The 20,835-nt window shown below is 42.1% G+C and overlaps 1 protein-coding gene across 1 annotated transcript in view; it reads left to right on the top strand.

The window, feature by feature from the left end:
• Window positions 1-20,835, top strand: part of Pole (DNA polymerase epsilon, catalytic subunit) — a 49,554-nt gene that overhangs the window by 13,465 nt on the left and 15,254 nt on the right. The window contains exons 16-32 of the mRNA XM_021644938.2: window positions 322-429; window positions 848-976; window positions 1,055-1,157; window positions 1,245-1,391; window positions 1,723-1,868; window positions 3,605-3,753; window positions 5,219-5,311; window positions 5,502-5,646; window positions 7,211-7,368; window positions 7,743-7,938; window positions 9,660-9,874; window positions 15,056-15,158; window positions 15,991-16,071; window positions 16,156-16,278; window positions 18,916-19,125; window positions 19,344-19,553; window positions 19,799-19,942. Coding sequence (XP_021500613.1) covers window positions 322-429; window positions 848-976; window positions 1,055-1,157; window positions 1,245-1,391; window positions 1,723-1,868; window positions 3,605-3,753; window positions 5,219-5,311; window positions 5,502-5,646; window positions 7,211-7,368; window positions 7,743-7,938; window positions 9,660-9,874; window positions 15,056-15,158; window positions 15,991-16,071; window positions 16,156-16,278; window positions 18,916-19,125; window positions 19,344-19,553; window positions 19,799-19,942 — 2,460 coding nt within the window. The remainder of the gene's footprint in view (window positions 1-321; window positions 430-847; window positions 977-1,054; window positions 1,158-1,244; window positions 1,392-1,722; window positions 1,869-3,604; window positions 3,754-5,218; window positions 5,312-5,501; window positions 5,647-7,210; window positions 7,369-7,742; window positions 7,939-9,659; window positions 9,875-15,055; window positions 15,159-15,990; window positions 16,072-16,155; window positions 16,279-18,915; window positions 19,126-19,343; window positions 19,554-19,798; window positions 19,943-20,835) is intronic.

Genomic DNA, 20,835 nt, shown 5'->3' with positions numbered 1-20,835 from the left:
AGCCATGGCCACTTCTGTCAGGGTTAATTTCTCTGGCTCAATACCACTCCGACCCCCAACCCTTTATATAGGATGCACCTCCAGCTGAGTGTGGTGCATACACCTGTAATCCCAGCACTCAGGGAGACAGAGGCAGGTGGATCACTGTGAGTTCAGGACAGCTAAGGCTACACAGAGAAACCCTGTCTTGAAAAACCAAAAAAAAAAAGCATCCAGTCAGTTATGCCAGTGATTCTCTGCCACACCCTGCCAGAGAATGTGTCACACTAGCAGCAGATTGAAAGATCTATCTGACCTGTGCCCTTTCGTGTCTTATCCTAGAATCCCGCAGCCTTTGATTTCCTGCTGCAACGAGTTGAAAAGACTATGCGCCATGCTATTGAAGAAGAGGAGAAGGTGCCTGTGGAACAAGCGACCAACTTTCAAGAGGTAGCCATCTAGGAAGCAGGGAATTGGACTATATTTGGCTCTGCTCTTTTTTTTACATCCCTAACGCATCTCAGGCTCTTGATGTGGTTTTGTCATACTATCTTTGGACCTGCTGTTCTATCTTCAGTACCTTATTGTATCTCGTTCTTTAGCTGGGGTGGGTGGGATATGGAACTTGTTTTTGTTGTTTTGTTGTTGTTTTTTTTCCTTTTTTGTTTTTCAAGACATGGTTTCTCTTTGTATCCCTGGCTGTCCTAGAACTCACTCTAGACCTAGACCAAGCTGACCTCAAACTCAAATATCCATCTGCCTCTGCCTCCTGAGTGCTAAGATTAAAGGTGTGCACCACCATCACCACCCAGTGTACCTAGTTCTTATGTTGGACACCAACATTCTTTTGTTTTCCCCTTCTCTATAGGTGTGTGAGCAGATTAAAGCCAAGCTCACCTCCCTAAAAGATGTTCCTAACAGAATTGAATGCCCTCTAATCTACCATCTAGATGTGGGGGCCATGTATCCTAACATAATCCTTACAAACCGCCTGCAGGTAAGATTTACTTCCCAAATCATAATTCTCTCTCTTTGCAGACCCAAGTTGTGTTCTGACCCTCCCCTCCTTTTATAGCCTTCTGCCATAGTGGATGAGGCCACCTGTGCTGCCTGTGACTTCAATAAGCCTGGAGCAAATTGTCAGAGGAAGATGGCCTGGCAATGGAGGGGAGAATTCAGTGAGTGTCAGGCCATAAAGGGTGCTCAGCAGAGCAGGACAGACCTAGATTCTGATCTTGATATCTGTCCCATCACTTCCTTTCCAGTGCCAGCCAGTCGCAGTGAATACCATCGAATCCAGCATCAGCTGGAGTCAGAGAAGTTCCCCTCTTTGTTCCCAGAGGGGCCAGCACGGGCCTTTCACGAGCTGTCCCGTGAGGAACAAGCTAAATACGAGAAGCGGAGGCTGGCAGGTGAGCAAGGCCACAGCTTGAAAAATAGTGGCCCCTTTGATCAGAGGTATGGGCACATTGCAGCTCTAGGGCAATTATATTCTTTCTGTGAGGATTCCTTTTCTTATTTCTTCTTTACAAAGTTCAGGAAATAACCTTTTGTCACAGTATTGGTATCAAGTTGACAGTCCTCAGGTACTGTTGTTCTCTTTTACAGTGATGATTATTAGCTGTATGTCTGGGTTTTTCATTCATTTATGTTACCTTAGGAAACTGAACTCCTTTAGCATCCCTGTGTCCCAGGTTGCTCTTTTGTTATCAGCTACCATTCCAACACTCTGAACTGTCTTAGATTATTGCCGGAAAGCCTATAAGAAGATCCATATGACCAAGGTAGAAGAACGACTAACCACCATCTGCCAGCGGGAAAACTCATTTTATGTGGACACAGTGCGGGCCTTCAGAGACAGGCGCTATGAATTCAAAGGGCTGCACAAGGTGGGTCAAAATAGACTGGTTTCTGAAGTGAGAGGGTCTTGGTTTGGCTCTGTGGCAACATCTTGGTCTGTAGCCAAAGTATGTGGGTTGGGATGCTGTGGGCTGCCATTATGCCTTTGACTAATAAATGCACAGTGGTTTATAAACTTAAAGAATTAATGACCAGAAAGGATGCAAATTGTTTATCGTGGCCTGAGCCCTTAGAACCATGCTGAGTAATTGTTTCAGAAATAATTATGTACAGCTGTACCTGCAAAAGGCACTAGCTGAGCTGATAAAGTCTGACTAAACTAGATATGCCCATGAGTTGACTGCTTTTCCAATAAAGCAAGTAAGTAGTCCTTACAGACTCTAAGGCCAACATGCATACTGGATTTGATCCTGTGGTTTGCTAACCTCTGATTTAAAGGAATTAAGGAAATTATTTTTTCTTTCCTTTCTCTTTAAAATTTTACTATTATATGTGTATGGGTGTTTTGCCTGAATGCATGTTTATACACCGCTGTGTGCTTGGTACCTGTAGAGATCAGAAGAAGGTATCTGGTCCCCTGGTGAGAAATGTGTGAACCACCATGTAAGTGCTGGGAATTAAACCTGGGTGTTATGAAAGAGCAGCCCGTGCTGTTAACCACTAAACCGTTTCTATCCAGCCCCAGGAGGAATGTTTTCATGTTCATAGTTCATCTCTTGGTGTAAAACTTATCTCTTTGTACAAGAGGTTAAATGGTTTCTTCTATTTTATAAGATTATTGCTTTTACCAGAAGCCACTAAAAAGTAAAAGCTTTTGTTCTGAGAGCCCTTCCCTTGATGCTAGTTTTGGTGAGATCCCTGCTGTGTTGGCCCTTGTTCTCTGCGCTGTTCGGATGCACAGTCCTCATCACTCTCATCACTATTCTCCTTTTATAGTGGTGAGATATACATATGAAGTTTAACATTTGTATGTGTACAGTCAAGTGGCATTTGTTAATGCACCTGTCACTACTCTCTTCAAAGCTCTTTATCTTCCCTATTATTCAGACTTTCATTGCTGTGACCAAGTACTTAACATCACTTAAGAGTTATTTTGTCTCATAGTTTCATAGATCTCAGCCCATAGTTGTCTGACTTTGTTTTATTTTGTTGTTGTTTTGTTTTTGAGACAAGGTTTCTTTATGTAGCCTTGGCTGTCCTAGAACTAGCTCCGTAGATGAAGCTAGGCCCAGATTCACAGAGATCCACCTGCCTCTGCCTCGGGAGTGCTGGGATTAAAGGCCACCACCTCCTGGCTGGCTTTGTTTCTGAATCAAGATGAGAAACTTGATGGTAGGCATGGGAGATAGATGGCACATGGAATGAAGGAGATGTGCTAAGGTATTGACAGGTGGCAGTCGAAAAAGGGAGTGGTCTTCATTTTTCAAGTTCTCTGGATTTAAAAGTTCTTTTGTTTTTTGGTGTTTTTTTTATTTTTGTTTTATTTTCTGTGTTTGAATGTTTTGCTTACATGTATGTATGTGTGTATACCTGATACCCATGGAGAACAGAAGAGGATAGCAGATCCACTAGAACTAGAGTTACACACAGTTGTAAGCTGTCATGTGGGTGCTGGGAAACGAACTCTGGTCCTCTGTAAGACCCACAGAGTCATCTCTCTAGCCCCATATTTGAAAGTTTTTAATGTTGAAAATTTAGGCTCTTGACCTTTGTGGACTGGAATTTGAGATGCTGTGAGGTACTTAGGCACCCGGTGTACTTGCAGGTGTGGAAGAAGAAGCTCTCAGCAGCTGTGGAGGCCGGTGATGCATCGGAGGTGAAGCGCTGCAAAAACATGGAGATCCTTTATGATTCACTGCAGTTGGCTCACAAGTGCATCCTGAATTCCTTCTATGGCTATGTTATGCGCAAAGGGTATGGGCCACATGCCATAAATGAACAGGGAGGGAATGAGCAAGCTGAAATGACCAAAAAGCAAGAAGCTGAGGGTGTCTTCAGGTTTTGATGGAGCAAGCAGATGAATGGGAATGCTCTTTGTGCTCATAAAATGGTGGTACAGGCTTGACTGGGACTGGGCCCATGAGAGTAGGGTTCCCATTGGCTCAAGGGTCTAGGTGTTGAGAAAGATGCTTTCCATTGTACACCTTAAGCACAGTGGGCTGGAGATAAGATTTGGTCATTTTGACTTTTTTGTATTGCTGTATCATCATTGCAATAGGAAGGGCTTTTAAGTGTTGTTTAATAGCATCAGTTTACTTAAGGGGTGGGCAAAGGAATGACCAATAAAGGACATAGAACATGACTGATGAGCTGAGGTCTCACAGGCAAGGTGGAGATTTCTAGGAAGAGAGAAGACATGGTTTGAGGGGTATGGCCAGTAGGACCTGGGCTCTCTTCCTTGGACAAAGCTGGCTGGGGCCTCAGGGGAAACAGATCAATAGAATGAATGTTCAGGAATTTAGAGGAAAAGAGTGTAAACCTGTAGCTCCATAGAAAATGAAAGACAACTGACTGGAGTTGATTTTGAGGAGGTCATATGTGTTTGTGTTTCTGTATTGGGTTTTTAAAAGATGTGGATATGGGTGTGGGCATGCACATGCTACTAGTGTTCATATAGAGGTCAGAGGACAACTTTGTAGAGTCAGTTCTCTCTTACCATAAGAGTACATTGTATCTAACTCAGGTCATAAAGCTTGGTAGCAAGTGTATCTACCCACTGAGCCAGTTTACCAGCCCTATTTGTTGATTTTTAATGAGAGTGGATGTGCTAAATGCTGCTGGGTCAGAATGAAGAGGGGGAGGATTGGATAGCTCCATTGATTGGTAAGGCTTCTTGAGCCTGAATCTGAGAGTCCAAGGTTCAGTTCCCTGCTACCTTTCAAGGCAGCCCCTGGCTAAGACTGTGGCCAAAAAGAGAAGAAAAGAGAACACTGAGAAAAAGAAAATGAAACACAATGAAAAGGGAACAGGGAAGAGGTCTAAGCCCAGATGGCAGATTGAGCCGGCAGGAGGCTGAGAACAGGTATCCAGGTATAGGTTTAGAGTTTCTGGAAATAGGTAGGTGAGGGTAGGGCTTGGGAAGAGCTATGACAAGAATGAAAAAGGCACGGGATGGAGTAGAGTGGGATTGAGGTCTTGCTGGCACTGAAATTGTGAACTGATATGTGACAAGCATGTTAACCCTTTTTGAGCCACACTGGCTACCCTAAACTAGAGATAGAAGTACCCTTAGAACAAAGCCAAATTGCACCTTTCTCTGTCTTGCTTCCAATATGTTTGGCTACTTCATCTCTCCTGGGGATATCTTCCCTCCTTTGATTCCCTGTGGAGGGAGCCTTCTGTCAGTCCTGCTCACCATAGACTGTGGTTGTCCTTTTAGAGCTCGCTGGTATTCCATGGAGATGGCTGGTATTGTTTGCTTCACAGGAGCCAACATCATCACCCAAGCAAGAGAGCTGATTGAGCAAATTGGGTGAGTGTGGCCTGGTGTTGGCTGCAGGGCTTGCACCACAGGGGTGCAGGAGGAGCAGTAATAGAAGATCGTAAAAACTGGGAAACCAGAACTGGGTTTGATATTGTCATATTTGAGGTATTCAACACCTGGCTTTTAAGGACTTGGGACCATGGCCCTGTGTCTATGAACTTCACTCCTTTCTTTGAAGGAGGCCCTTAGAATTGGACACAGATGGAATATGGTGCGTCCTACCCAATAGCTTTCCTGAAAATTTTGTCGTCAAGACAACCAATGTGAAGAAACCCAAACTGACCATCTCCTATCCTGGTGCCATGTTGAATATCATGGTCAAGGTGAGTGGGTTTGCAGCAAGAAAGCACAATCTGACCTCTGGCCTGTCCCCAGTGCAGATATTTGGAAAGATCTTAGCTGGTGATGTTTTCGATCCTCTACAAAACTACCCATCAGTGACGTTCTTTTTCCCAATTTCCTCAGCTGTTATGGTCAGTAATCCTAACCAAACTGATGAGTTTCTGGTTCCCATCTATAATGGGATCTGATACTCTCTTCTGTCATGCAGGCATACATGCAAATAGAGCACTTGTGTATAAAAGTAGAGAACAGTTAATTGAGGCAGGTGTCCAGTGTCAACCTGGCCTTCATATGCACACATACAAACATATACCACACACAAACAGTGCAGAATAACTTGTTTATGCCTTTCTGACTGCTTCCCCTAATGTTAACATCTACCTAAAATATATGGTTATCAAAATGAAAAAATGCATGTTGACATAACCTGTAACTAAATTACATATTATTTAGAGTGCCCATACTGTGTCCTCTTTAGCCTAGACAGTACATGGAACTTTGCTAGTCTGGAATTTTTTTTTTTTTTTCTGCTGTCAATTTGGAGGTCTCATTATAAGACTGTTATTTGGGTTTCATTGGAGAAATATCATGAGGGTGGTGCCCGATCACTTCCTCATCTTGGGGAACATTGGCTCTGTTGCCAGGTTGTCCACATCAGCCAGGCATCTCCATAGGGAGGTTCCCCAACTCCCTGTTCACATGCTGTTCTTTGCTCAGTAATCACACCCAAGGATGACTGTTCTCCTTTAAGGAATTAGTATCAAAGAGCATCTGGGCATATGCTAGAGCCACCACAGTTAGTAACAAGTGTGAAGGCATGTTTTAAAATGCTCCTTAAACTTTATAACTCCTGGCTTTTACATGTGTCAGGAGTGTCACCTGTACAACTGTAGGTTTCCTGTGCTGGTGTTTATTCATGAGAGTTTGCTGTTTATCCCATTCCTTCTGTTTGCTCATTGGAGTTCTATAAGGGATAGTCATTATCCTTCTCTCTCATTTATATTCTCCTGCTTGTTTATTGCCTGATTTACAGCATCATGGATTTATGGGCATCATTCATACTTAGGATGATAATCCAGTATGATCCTCATGTCTTTTCTTGCCGAGTTTGTTCCTAGCTGGCTACAAGGACACACACTGTTTCCCTTTTTGGATCCTGTGTTTGGAGCATTTTCTTACTTGGTGCTGTACTCCAGCTTTAACTTGTATTTTCCCTGTCTTGGCCCTAGAGTGAAGCATTTCTTTAAGGAGCTTTTCTCCTCCATGGAAACCCTGATGACTCTTGATGTGTTTTTGTACTATCTTTTTGCCTTTTCCAGAAGGCTACATATATAGAAACATATAACATGCAACTCAGACCTTGTAAATTACAGTTGAGACTTGGTATGTTGCTGTGTATGTCAGAACCTTTTGCTTTCCTGCTACCAGTTGTATCCTTTGTATGGTAGAGCTTGTTTGCTGACCAACCAATCCCTGAGGAGAAAAAGTGGTTCCTGGGTATGAGCTCTTAGGAGTGAGGTTGCCTTTCTTGTTATTGGTTCTTAGGAAGGCTTTACCAACCATCAGTACCAAGAACTAGCAGAGCCTTCCTCTCTCACCTATGTCACCCGCTCTGAGAACAGCATCTTTTTTGAAGTAGATGGACCATACCTTGCTATGATCCTTCCAGCCTCCAAGGAAGAAGGCAAGAAGCTGAAGAAAAGGTAGGAATCTCAGAGTCTTATGTTTTGTAAAAGAAATGCAGTAGATGGATAAAACTTAAAAACTTAGAAAACATGGACCTGGAGCCATAATGAGAACACTTGGATGAGGTTTTGCCTTGCTGTTTGTTTTATTTTCTCAGTTGGGAGGAGGAATTGGATGCTGATGTGCTAGCCTTCTTTTATTCTGGTTCTGTGAGCAATGGCCCTTTAACACATTCCAGTTTGCTAAAGCGTTAATGTAAGGGGTGGAGGATGCTGCTTGCTGCCTCAAAAGTGACAAGAGTGTTGAGCAGTGAAGAAGGAAGGTGGGGGGAGACAGAAAGTACCCAGAACCCTTAAGTTTGTTTCTCTGTTATGCCTCCCTTGCTTTTCAGATATGCTGTATTCAATGAAGATGGTTCCTTGGCTGAACTGAAAGGTTTTGAGGTGAAACGCCGAGGGGAGTTACAGCTGATTAAAATCTTCCAGTCCTCAGTATTTGAGGCTTTCCTCAAGGGCAGCACACTGGAGGAGGTGTATGGCTCTGTGGCCAAGGTGGCTGACTACTGGCTTGATGTGCTCTATAGCAAGGTAAGGCTACACCTGCCTCTGCAGCTGGCTCTCAGGAGTGAGCATCTCTCAAGGAACTGGACTTGCATACTAGCCTCTTGAGAACCAGGTAACAGGTGAACCTGGGTCACTTTACTAAACCTTAGCTTTGTAGAGTGCCAGCATGGTAATAAAAGGAGTCATTGGAGGAAAACTTAACAATTATGAAATCAATTTTTTTGAAGTTTTTGGGATTTTTTGTTTTAGTTTTTATTTGTTTTATGTGCGTATATATGTGTGTTTGTGTGTGGAGTATGTGTGCATCTGCTGTCCTCAGAGGTCAGAAAACAGCATCGGATCCCCTGGAAGTAAAAGTACAAGGCAGTTGCAAGCTGCTATGTAGAACCAAACCCAGGTCCTCATAAGAGCAACAAGTGCTCTTAATTGTAATGTTGAGCTGTCTCTCCAGCCCCCTTCTTAAAAACTCTCAAAAAAGTTTTATTTTCCTTCCACCATGTGGGTGCTGGGAATTGGACTAGCAAGCCTTCAGACTGGTGGCAAATACCTTTACCTACTGAACCATCTTGCTGGCCCTGATTTTTTTTAAAGTCTTAATGTTCACATAATTTTGGTTTTTTTGAGATAAGAATCTCACTGTATAGCCCTGGCTGTCGTGGAATCTGGTATATAGACCAGGCCAGCCTTGAACTCATAGAGATCCATCTGTCTCTTCCTCCTAAGTGCTGGGATTAAAAGTGTGTACCACCACACCCAGCTGCACATTTTTGTAATTTATCTCCAACATTACAAAAGAAAGAAAAGGAGGGAATGCAAAGCAATACTACCATGCCTTTAGTTTTGTCTTGGAATGCTTGACTATTTCTGTATTGTGTGTTATGAGCCACTTATCAGTCCATCTGTTTGCACATTTCCATCTATGAGGAAGTTTCAGAATCCCATTGTTCCAGCCAGTGTCACATGAACCTCAATCCATTTGGACAGATGTCACCTTATCTTCTGTCTTGGGTATAATTATTCTCCACACAGTATGGCTTTGGCACTTATTGCTCATGCATATTTCTTAATAGTTTGTGCATGACTTAAGATAAAAAGTAGAGTTTTATTTGCCTTTTGTTTTTCAAATGACATTTATTTTGAGGGAGGGGACGCGGCGACAAAGTGTGCATGTAGAAGTCAGAGGACAGCTTGTAGAAGATGGTTCTCATCTTACATCATATGGGTCCTAGTCCTGGAGGATTAAATTCAGGTTATCAGGAGCTGGAGAGATGACTCAGTGGTTAAGAGGACCATGGATTGAGTCCTGGCACCCATGTGGTAGCTCAGAATTGTCTATAATTTTAGTTTCAAGGAACTTGACGTCCTCTTCTGACCGCCATGGTCACAAGACACACAAATGATACACAGACATGCATTCAGACAAAGTACTTATACACAAATTTTAAATGAAAAACAAACAAACAAACAAAAAAAAAACCCAACAACTCAGGTTGTCAATCTTGGCAGGAGGCACTTTTACTCACTGAATCATCTTGCCACTGCCCTATCCCCCACACACTTTTAATACAGTGCTAGGGCTCTAACCAAGGGTACTAGGGTCTTTTTTTTTTTTTTTAATGACATTACCGATTAGAAATCCAAAGCCTTCTTTCAACTTTTCAGAGCAGAAATATATAGGTATAATCCCACAGAATCGAAGTTAATAAGGCCTGCATCTTTCTGGCATCTATTGTTTCTTTCTCTAGGCTGCTAACATGCCTGATTCTGAATTGTTTGAGCTGATTTCTGAGAACCGCTCCATGTCTCGGAAGTTAGAAGATTATGGGGAGCAGAAGTCTACATCCATCAGCACAGCAAAGCGCCTAGCTGAGTTTCTGGGAGACCAAATGGTCAAGGATGCTGGACTGAGCTGTCGCTATATCATCTCCCGAAAGCCAGAGGGGTCTCCTGTCACTGAGAGGTAAAAGCCTCTTTATTTTTTTTTTTTTTAAGATTTATTTATTATTTATACAACATTCTGCCTGTACACCAGATCTTACTATAGATGGTTCTGAGCCACCATGTGGTTGCTGGGAATTGAACTCAGGACCTTTGGAAGAGCAGCAAGTGTTCTTAACCTCTGAGCCATCTCTCCAGCCCCTAAAAGCCTCTTTAAAGAGTTGAACAGATGGGTACATACCTGTAAACCTGGTATGCAGAAGCCTAGGGCCAGAAAATTTTGAGTGTTGGACAAACCTGGGCAACTTAAGAGACTATCCCAAAGGAGGGAAAAAGTATAATGATGTATATTTGTAAGTCCAGTATTTGGAAAATTAAAGGGTTCATGAATTCAGTGTTAGCCTGGACTGTATAATGAGTTTGAGGCCAAGACAGGCTGGGTTACATAGTCATTCTGTAGCTTTAAGCACACACAGACACTCACACAACACTACCTTTGCAAATCCTCATCTGTAGTGGAGCCTCTGGATCCTCATAATAGAGATTCCATAGGAAGACTGTGGACCTGGTAGCTGTTGAAAGAAGGACTACCTGATATGGTAGTAAATGCCTTTAAATCTCAGCACTTGGAAGGTAGAGACAGTTGACTACCTGTGAGTTCAAGGCCAGCCTGAGCTACATAAGAAGTTCCAAACCAGCTAGTGCTACTGGTGTGACCTAGTCTCAGAAAGAAACAGAAAAGCTTGCCTCTGTCTCATGCAGGTCAGGTCATAGCAAGGCCTTCTGGGACCCAGGTGGGACCCTGGAAAAGGAATGCTGAGTCTGGAGAACTTTGGTTTGAAGGGAGTCAGCTTCTCTTTGATGGACATAGATCTGAGTATCTTGGAAGGGCGGAGCCTGGCTACAAATACAGAGACAGCTTGATGGCGAGAGGGCTCTGTGATGAGCCATGTAGTAGTGCTCTAGCATGTAAGAGGCTGCTCTACCTGCCTGCAGCATCACCTCTCAGTCACCTTCACAGATGAGAAGAAAACACCTTTCCACTACTAGGGCATATCAGATGCAACAGTAACAGGCTCAATTAGATCAGCTTTCTCTTTCCTACCATCAGACTATGAATTAAACAGGAAATGTCTTGTGGTTGGTGCACAGTAAAGAAAGGGTTCATCACACTTTGCAGAACCACACTTTGCAGTGGCCCCACAGGAATCTTGAAAACCAGTAATAGAAGCAGGATAAGTCTGTGGTTCCTTTAAAGGAAATGAAGACCAGTGTGGCCTTTACAGTGTCCCCAAGGCACTTCCTAACATAACTTTGATTCTCTTATGGAAAGGTGTATCTGACCTGCATGCCTAGAAACTAGGCAGCTTATGATTTTATGACCAATAGAATAGGTAGACAAGGGCATGAGACTTCTTAACCCCAGTCAACAGGGGCTGCAAAGTTGGACATTTATCCTCTTCCTACCTAGGTGGCCTCCTAGAAGCTGAGAGGGCATGTATATAAGGAGGACTCACCAAGAGTACCTACTGCCCCTTTGTGGGGGAGGTCACTCATCTGTCTACACAAGTGACCAAGCCCAGGTGAGACCATATAGGCTATATCAGCATCAAGGATTGTCACCTCAGCCCACTGAATGTTAGATGGTTTATTACACAGCAACAAGTGCATGGTAAATATTGATACCCACCTTCCTATAGAGTCCTATAGGCAAGGGAAAAAGCAGACGTTTTTGTAAGGAAAAATTGCCAGTGTCAAGACAAGAAATTTTGTCTAAAGCCAATTTGACAGACTCATATAGAGAGTAAAATAATAGATTTCATACATCAGTTATAAAGGACCCTCAGATATGATCAGACAATCCACAAGTGAAGAATTGATGGCAAGTTTGGGAAGATAAACAGGCTCCCAGAAATCACGACAAGGCTTACCTTAACAGCATCTCTTCAGTTCAGAAGAATGCTGACACCAGTTGTTGGTGTACAGGTAGACTAGCACTTAACCAGGCAGCTGGGAGTGTGACACCAGGAGAGTCTAGGAGTAGAGGGTATCTAGCACTCATATTTTGTGTGTGTAGAGGAGCGGGGCATATGTGTTCCACAGTGCACATGTGGAGGTCAGAAGATGTAGCAGTGAGTTCTACTGTGTGAGTCCCAGGTATTGAATGTAGGTTGTCTGATTTGGCAATAAACATCTTTACTTGCTGAGTATCTTGCCAATCCTTGTTTGATTTTTAGACTGAGTCTCATGTAATGCAGGCTGGTCTCAAACTACATGTAGCTCACCTTGATCTCCTAATCTCCTAATCCTCTTGCCTGCATCTTCCAAGTTCTGGGACTAAGGTTCGAGCTGTCATATTTGGTTTATATGGAACTAGGGTTCAAACTCAGGGTTCATGTTAGGCAAGGATCATACCAGTTGAGCTGCATCTTCAGTTCCCTCTTGGCACTTGTGAGCACATGTCTCACATAGCTTTACGTGCTCATGTAAAGCTTTATTATGTTTAGTACCTGGTTTGAAAATAGCATCCTGCTTTTTAGGTAATGGTGGCACACACCTTTAATCCCAGTACTTGGAAGTCAGAAGCAGGTGGATCTCTTGAGTTCAAGGCCAACTTGGTCTACAAAATGAGATTCAGAACAACCAGGGCTACACAGAGAAACCCTGTCTTGAAAAACCAGAAAGTTTAAAAAAAAGAAAAAAAGCATCCTCCAGAAGTAGATGGTGATACACTCTGCAGGAACCAAGTGTGGAGGTGCATGTGTGTAATCTCAAGCTGCTGGAGAGGCCTGCCTAGAAAATTTATCAACACTGCGTCTCCAAATGGAAATAAAGAGCTGGGAGTGTTAAATATATAGCTTATTTGTGAAACCCTGAATTCAATCCTAACGCCATAAAAATGAAGTGATCTTATATGTAGATTAATTGTAGAGCACTTACCTAATATGAACAGAGCCCTGGATTCATTCTTCTACACTGCCAAAAGAAATGAAGATATGCTGTGTAGGAGTTAAGTGTTGAACTGGAGCACAGGCAACCATGGAGGAGCTTCAGACAATATTCTGCCAAAACTGCCATGTAGGAGCCACATGTGCACACATGTCATCTTAGCAAGATGGCTAATGCAAGAGGCTGAGGCAGGCCAATCTGGACTACATAGCAAGTTCCAGGTCAGTTTATATCACATCAGGAGACCATGCCTCAAAAATAATAACAATAATAATAATTGGCTACATCACACACACACACACACAAAAGTAATGAGTACCAGTATAAGGGTTGTGTTAACATCTTTTTAAGGAGGGAACAGGATGGAGCTGCAGCATTCCTCTTTGTTGTCTTTCACAGGAAATGACATTTTAGAGCATTGCAGCCTGATAGCTAAGTGCATGTATGAGCGTTTGCTGTGTTCTAAGTTTATATAATATTTTATAGTAAAAAACATTTTATTTTGTGGCAACTAAAAGTTGCCAGCTGCTTTATTAGTAATGTGAAAACCAACTCATTCCTTAAAAAAGTATGCCATCTCCGTATTTTACCCGGTGAATAATGTTTTAGAAATGTCTTCTTGTGCACATGTAAGAATGGTTATAAACAGCCCTGAACTGTGTCTATATACTAAAAACAGAGCAAGCAACTAACAGGGTGATGTGCAATCAACTTCAGCCCTTTTCTTATCCAACTATTTATAGTAATAAGGGATTTAATTATGACATTTTCATATATATATATATGACATACTTTGATCATATTAACTTGCCATTGCCCCTTTTGTCCCTTACTTTTGTCCGTTTAGTTACTTTATATTGCTAAGTCACCATGACCAAAACAACTTAAAAATGAAAGTGTTTGGGGCTGTAGAGATGGCTCAGTGGTTAAGAGCACTGTCTACTCTTCCAAAGAACCTGGGTTCAATTCTTAGCACCCACATGGCAGCTCACAGCTGTCTACAACTCCAGTTCTATGGATTCTGAGATCAATGCACAGAGAATAAGATTAAATAAATTCTTAAAAAAAAAAAAAGAAAGAAAGATAATTTAAAAAAAAAAAGAAAGTGTTTAATTTGGGCTTGCTGTTTCAGGATAGAGTCCATGATGGCAGAGCAAAGGGTGGCAGCAGGAACATCTGAGACCTTACATCTTAATTCCCAAGTAGGAGCAGAGAGAGAGAGAATTTAATGATTTTTTTATTATGTACACAATGTTCTGCCTGCAGGTGTGCCTGCAAACCAGAAGAGGGCACCAGATCTCGTTATAGATAGTTACGAGCCACCATATGGTTGCTGGGAATTGAAATCAAGACCAGAAGAGCAGCCAGTGCTGCTTAACCTCTGAGCCATCTCTCCAGCTTCTATAAAAAGTCTTTTGAAACCTAAAAGCCCACCCCCACCAAGGCCATACCTCATAATCTTTCCCAAATGTTACAACAGGGGCCCAGGTATTCAAATATGATCCTATGGGGGCCATTCTCATTCAAACCACCAGGAGTCCCCAACTCCTGTTCTTTTCCCAAATAGGCTCCTTTGTACTTTAATGTCTTCTTTTTAACTCTAGATGCTGCATGTGAGAAAAAACATGCATATTTATCTTTCTGTATCATTTCTCTTAACATAATCTTCAGTTCTATTTTCCTGTAAAGAATATAATTTCATTTTTTATGACTGAGTCAAAACAATTAGTGGGATGAAAATATAGTTAGCTCCATTGTATATGTATGCCTATGCCATATTTTCTTTATCCATTCCTGTGTTTCTACTCCCCCTTTTTTTCCCCTTCTCCTTTTTATTCTATTTTGTATTTCTGAGGATGGAATCCAGAGTCTTAAATAGAATAAGCAAGTCCTCTACCAGTGAACCACATCCCTAGCCCCAACCTAAGTGTTTTAATATGATAAAGTATTACTTAATTGTTGAATGTTATAAACATTATATATAAGATTTAAGTATAGGGGCTGGAGAGATGGCTCAGTGGTTAAGAGCACTGTCTGCTCTTCCAAAGGACCCGGGTTCAATTCCCAGCACCCACATGGCAGCTCACAACTGTCTGTACTGCCAATTCCAAGGGATCTGACACCTTAACACATTAAATTAAATTAAGTTAATTTTAAAAAATGTAAGTATATACAGTCTTTATACCATGTACATTTGATAAAAGTTATAGTGGGATTTACATTGTTTATGGTTCTGTTTGTTTTTCTAACCTAGAGCCATTCCACTTGCAATTTTCCAAGCAGAACCTACAGTGAGGAAGCATTTTCTCCGGAAATGGCTAAAGAGTTCATCACTTCAAGACTTTGATATTCGGACAGTGAGTGCCAGTTATTTGTGTGTGTGTGTGTGTGTGTGTGTGTGTGTGTGTGTGTGTGTGTGTGTGTGTGTAAGAGAGAGAGTGAGGGCGAGAGACACGGCACACATGTGGAAATCAGAGGATAATTAACAGGAACTGGCTCTTTTCTGTCATGTGGGTACTAGATATCTAACTCGGGTAATGAGACAAATATGAGCCATATTTCCACCTGCTAGTCTTTATTTTTTTGTTTTGTTCTGTTCTGTTTTTTGTACTATTAAAGGTTTAGGTGGGAAAAAAAAAGCTGTTCAGAATGTCCCTGACTTGGGCATTATCTGACTCAATTAGAACTTTACTTATCACTTCTTCTTTTCTGATATGTGATAGAGAAACAACACTGTAGGGCAGAGGTTCTCAACCTGTGGGTTGCAACCCCTTAGGCGTTGGGTGAGCCTTTCACAGGGATCACCTAAAACAGAAAGCACAGATATTTACATTGTGATTCATTACAGCAAAACTAAAGTTATGAAGTAGAAATAAAAATAATTTCATGGTTGGAGTCAGCAACATAAAAAACTGTATTAAAGGGTCACAGCATTAGGAAGGTTGAGAACCATTGCTCTAGGACATCAGGAAGCTAATGCTAGGGAAACCCTCTTTGATGGAGTAAGACTGAGGTACTGTCTTAACCATCTACTATTTTTTGATCCTATAGTCTCATTAAGCTCTCTGCCAAGTTTATACCTCTAGAATGATCACAGTTTCTAGAAAATGAAGTGAGACACAAGCATTTAGTGGTCCTTGGCATGTAACAATGTAGACAACTGCTCTTTCTCATATTTTGTGCATGTAGATTCTGGACTGGGACTACTACATAGAGCGGCTGGGGAGTGCCATCCAGAAAATCATCACCATCCCCGCAGCTCTGCAGCAGGTGAGACAAAAGCAGGGATACCCCTCTGCACCACAAAGACCAGTATACCCACGTAAGACTTTCTTCCTGGTCATCCTCACTTAGGTGAAGAACCCAGTTCCACGTGTCAAACATCCAGACTGGCTGCACAAAAAACTACTAGAGAAGAATGATGTCTACAAGCAGAAGAAGATCAGTGAGCTCTTTGTCCTTGAAGGAAAGAGACAGGTAATACACAGGACACAGGGTACTGAGGTATGCAAGCTGCTATCCATTAATTTTATTTGTTTTGTTTTGAGACAGGGTCTCTCTATATAGCCTTGATATCATAAAACTCTCTCTCTGTAGACTAGGCTGGCCTCAAACTCCTTTATACACTACTCTGCCTGACCCATAATTTCCTGATGTTACCTCTAACGAGACGTTTTTATCTTAAAAAGTGCATTGTGGTACTATACTAATTAATGCCATTCAGTGTCATTTTGTATAACAGGAAGCAGATTGTGAGTCATCAAGTGACTATGGAGAACTCCTTTATATATAAATATTGAGGTATGCAAATTAAACATAGTGACCTGACCTGGATCACTACTGTAGACTTCAGTTTTCTCAACAGAATGAAAATATTTTCTGGAGACACATTGAATACTGCCCAATGAAAAGTTTAGGTAAAAAGCTGGACATGCTCATCTGTTAAGAGCCATCCCTGCTCTTCACAGAACACAAGTTCTGTTCCCAGCACCCATATCCGGGGGCTTACACCTGCCTGAAACTCCAGCCCCAGGGAATTCAAGAAGCTTTTCTCACTTCTGCAGATCCCTGCATACACATGGCATACACTTACACAGACACATACACAAAAATAAAAAGTAATCTTTGAAAGAAAAAAAAAGTGTAACTAAAATTAGAGGTGGAAAAATAATTTTTAAAAAGATTTTGTGTGTATGGGTATTTCACCTTCATATATGTCTGAGATACTTACATGCCTAGTACACACAGAGGCAAAAAGAGGATGTTGGATTCCCTGAAACTAGAGTTAACAGGCGGTCGTGAGCCAACATGTATGTGCTGGTAATTGAACCCACGTCCTCTGGAAAGGCAGCTCCTAACTGCTGATCCATCAACCTCAAGAAAAATTCAAGTGTTGAAAATTGGAAGTGTATCCAGTTATGATGTCTCATATTTATAATCCTGGGAGTTGAGAGGCAGAGACAGGATGGATATGAGTTCAAGGCCAAGCTGGAGCACAATATGATACACTCTATCTCAAAACAAAAGTAAAAGTGAGCTATAAGCCAGAATGATAAAGACTCACTAATAACCTAAAATAGATTGTGTGTTTGTATTCATGTGTGTTTGTGTGTAGCCCTGGGTGTACTGGAACTCACACTGTAGACCAAGCTGGCCTCAAACTCACATTTGCCTGCCTCTGCCTCCCAAGTGCTGGGATTAAAGTTGTATGCCACCATGCCTGTTTTATTTTAAATTTTTGAGGCAAGGTCTTAGACCTAGCTACTCTTTAACCCTCTGTGTAGCAGAGGCTGGCCTTAAATTCCAACCTCCTTACCCCAGTTTCCTGAGATTATAAGCATTTAACTATATGCTCATTTTAGACTTTAAAACTTTAGTGTTATAGTAAATTAAAAAATGGTCTGTGTTATATATTGTTTATTATTGTTTGCCCTAAGATTATCACAGTGGTATTATTTAACCCTCTATTACTTAGTAATACGACACAGACACCTGTTAGATTTTGTAATTACCTTATTTATCTTGGGTTGGGCAGGTATTTTCACTATACTGTCTCAATATCCTTGCCATCCATCTCCCAGCCCCCATCCAATGCCATCCACCTTAATCCTCATCTGGACTACCTTCCATACATATTCCCAAGGTACTTGCTTGTATTCTTCATTTGGGCCTTTTCACGCCATTATTGGAGTTCTTTCTCTCGGCCAACGTGGTTCCATGGTCATCCTGCTTCCTCCTCTCTTCTGGCTCCCATGATTCTGTCTTGAACACAAAAACCCAGAACCTTAGGCACGCCTACCCCATTCTGCCCTACTCAGGTATAGGCTGTCTAATCAACCAATCAGGTATGACTTAAGAAGGTTTACAAAACAAGGATAGGTGTAACCAGATCTTGAAAGCCAGTAGCAAGCATCAGACTAACCTCCAGCACGTTAGCAATGTGACATTTGCAAGAAATGTACCTAAAAAATTTATATGCTAAGTAAATGTTAGCCAAAAGAAGCTGATGAGTTAGCGCAGGACAAGAGTGTTTGTGGCGGGCTGGAGAGATGGCTCAGAGGTTAAGAGCATGATCTGCTCTTCCAAAGGTCCTGAGTTCCAATTCCCAACAACCACATGGTGGTTCACAATTCTATGTAATGAGATCTGGTGTCCTCTTCTGGTGTGCAGGCATACTTAATAAATAAATAAATAAATCTGCATCTTCTGTCTATCTGTTATATGAGTCTGAATCAGTGCCAGCCTAAATTCTATCTTAAGAATTTGTTTCGTTCCTGTGTCTGTCTGTTGGTCTCTGTGAGTCTATGTGTGAATGGTATCTATGTATCTGTCCCCAACAAAGGGCTTTTTGCCATATTTATTAAACAGCATAGAAAGCATCACACAGGGGACTCACAACTGCCTGTAATTCCAGTCCAAAGGGATCTAATGCCCTCTCTGGCTTCTGAGGGCACTGCACTAAAAATAAATCCTTTTTTTTTTTTTTTTTTTTTTTTTTTTTAGTTATGGTAGGTCTGTTAATAACCCTTTCGGAAGATAAGCTGTGTTAGAATTCTGTAATATAATTTACCAGATTGGTATTCTGAATTATAAGGCTTGGTTGTATCATTCCAGATTGTGATGGCCCAGACTTCAGAAAACAGTATGAGTCTCTGCACTCCAGATATCGAGGACTTTGGACTCACAAAGCCACACCACTCTACAGTCCCAGTTGCCACTAAGAGGAAGCGAATCTGGGAGAGCCAAGAGGCATCTCAGGATATTGCACTAACTGTGCCCTGGCAAGAGGTCTTGGGGCAGCCTCCCTCCCTTGGAACCACCCAGGTAAGAAGAACTCAGGGAAAGTTGCTATGGCCCTCTGTCTCCTAGAGGTCTGCTACATAGTACAGGGATCCTAACAAATCCTGGCCCTGAAACAACTTGGTTGTAGAAATGCCTGAGTGTTAGAGAGCTGCTGAAGCTTAGGAATAAAAAGCAGGCTGTTGGAGAAAAGTGTTGATAGTCAGTGTGTGTTAGCAATTGTGTATTGCCATCTGTCCTAGGAAGAGTGGTTGGTCTGGATCCGATTCCACAAAAAAAAGTGGCAGTTACAGGCCCAACAGCGCCTGGCCCGCAGGAAGAAGCAGCGTCTAGAGTCAGCAGATGATGTGCCAAGGCATGGGGCTATCCGAGAGGGACCTGCCACAGGGCTGGGGAGCTTTTTGCGACGGACTGCCCGCAGCCTTCTGGACCTTCCATGGCAGATTGTACAGGTATGGGCTTTCATCCATGGGGAAGACATGATGCTGAAAGAAGTCTTGCAGGTGTCTAGAGGAAGGAGTGTGTAACCAGTCCTGCAGTATAGGATGAAAGATAAAAACCTTCAGCTTCCTACCCATCACAGGGGCCCTGCACATAGCAGGAAGTGGCAAGGCTGGAGGCTACTTAGGAGATGACCTGTTCACGGGTGTCAGTATGTTCTGTGATTATGTACTGTGTATTCTTCATTTTCTCTCAGATCAGTGAGACCAGCCAGGCTGGTCTGTTCCGGTTATGGGCCATCATTGGCAGTGACTTGCACTGTATCAAGCTGAGCATCCCACGAGTGTTCTATGTGAACCAGCGGGTAGCCAAAGCAGAGGATGGGCCTTCATATCGCAAGGTAGGGAAGCCACTAGTATTGCTTGTCACCTCTGAGGTGTCTTCTCATGATGGACACCACATAAAGAATTGGTCAGGAGCATGAACTTTGAAGATCCAAGAAGCTGGTGAACTATGTGGCATTGTCTCCATTTCCCAAATGCCTTATTGATACTGGGATTTTGTGAAGAGTTACTTGAAACTGTGTCATTAAATGTTCAGGAACAGGGGCTGCGGTTCTCCATCAGCCAAGACTACACAGAGAAACCCTGTCTCAAAAACCAACAACAAAAAGTTTCTGTGAACCTGGAAATATATCATTGTTTAATATCTTATAATCAGTTACAGCCTACATTCTCTGATGTACATAAAAACATAGGTGTGGTTTACAGTTGACTTCCGACAGTTTCGAAAATATATCTACCTGAACCCTCTCACCATCCAGGTAGACATTACCATCTCCCCAGAGCATACTTGCCCATCTCTCCATATTGCTAGTGTGTGAGGTCCACATTTCTATAACTATAGATGCATTTGACCTGCTAGAGCCTCACGTCAAAGTACCATTCCATACATGCTATAATTTTCTTTCTGAGCTCATGGTATTTGATATTGGTGTTGTTTGTATTAGTGGAGATGTATTAAGATAAGAACTACATATGCATTGTGTACGTAGAAGGTCTTTGTCAGCAACGTCAAAAAAACTGTAGGATGAGCTGGGAGTTTCCCTCTTTCCTTCTTTCCATTTCCTACCTCTCCATTTTCCAGTTAGCTATTGAGAAAACAACTATCACTAGTTTGGTATTTATTTTTTCCAGGCTTTGTTTTGTTTATTTAAATATAACATAATACTGCATAGGTAGTGGTAGCCAGGGTTTCATGATCTTCAAGATACAAAACATTTCTGTCATCTTT

The sequence above is a fragment of the Meriones unguiculatus genome, chromosome 4 (assembly GCF_030254825.1).
Source record: "Meriones unguiculatus strain TT.TT164.6M chromosome 4, Bangor_MerUng_6.1, whole genome shotgun sequence".
Classification (NCBI taxonomy): domain Eukaryota; kingdom Metazoa; phylum Chordata; class Mammalia; order Rodentia; family Muridae; genus Meriones; species Meriones unguiculatus.
This window is presented reverse-complemented; position numbering and strand designations above follow the sequence as displayed.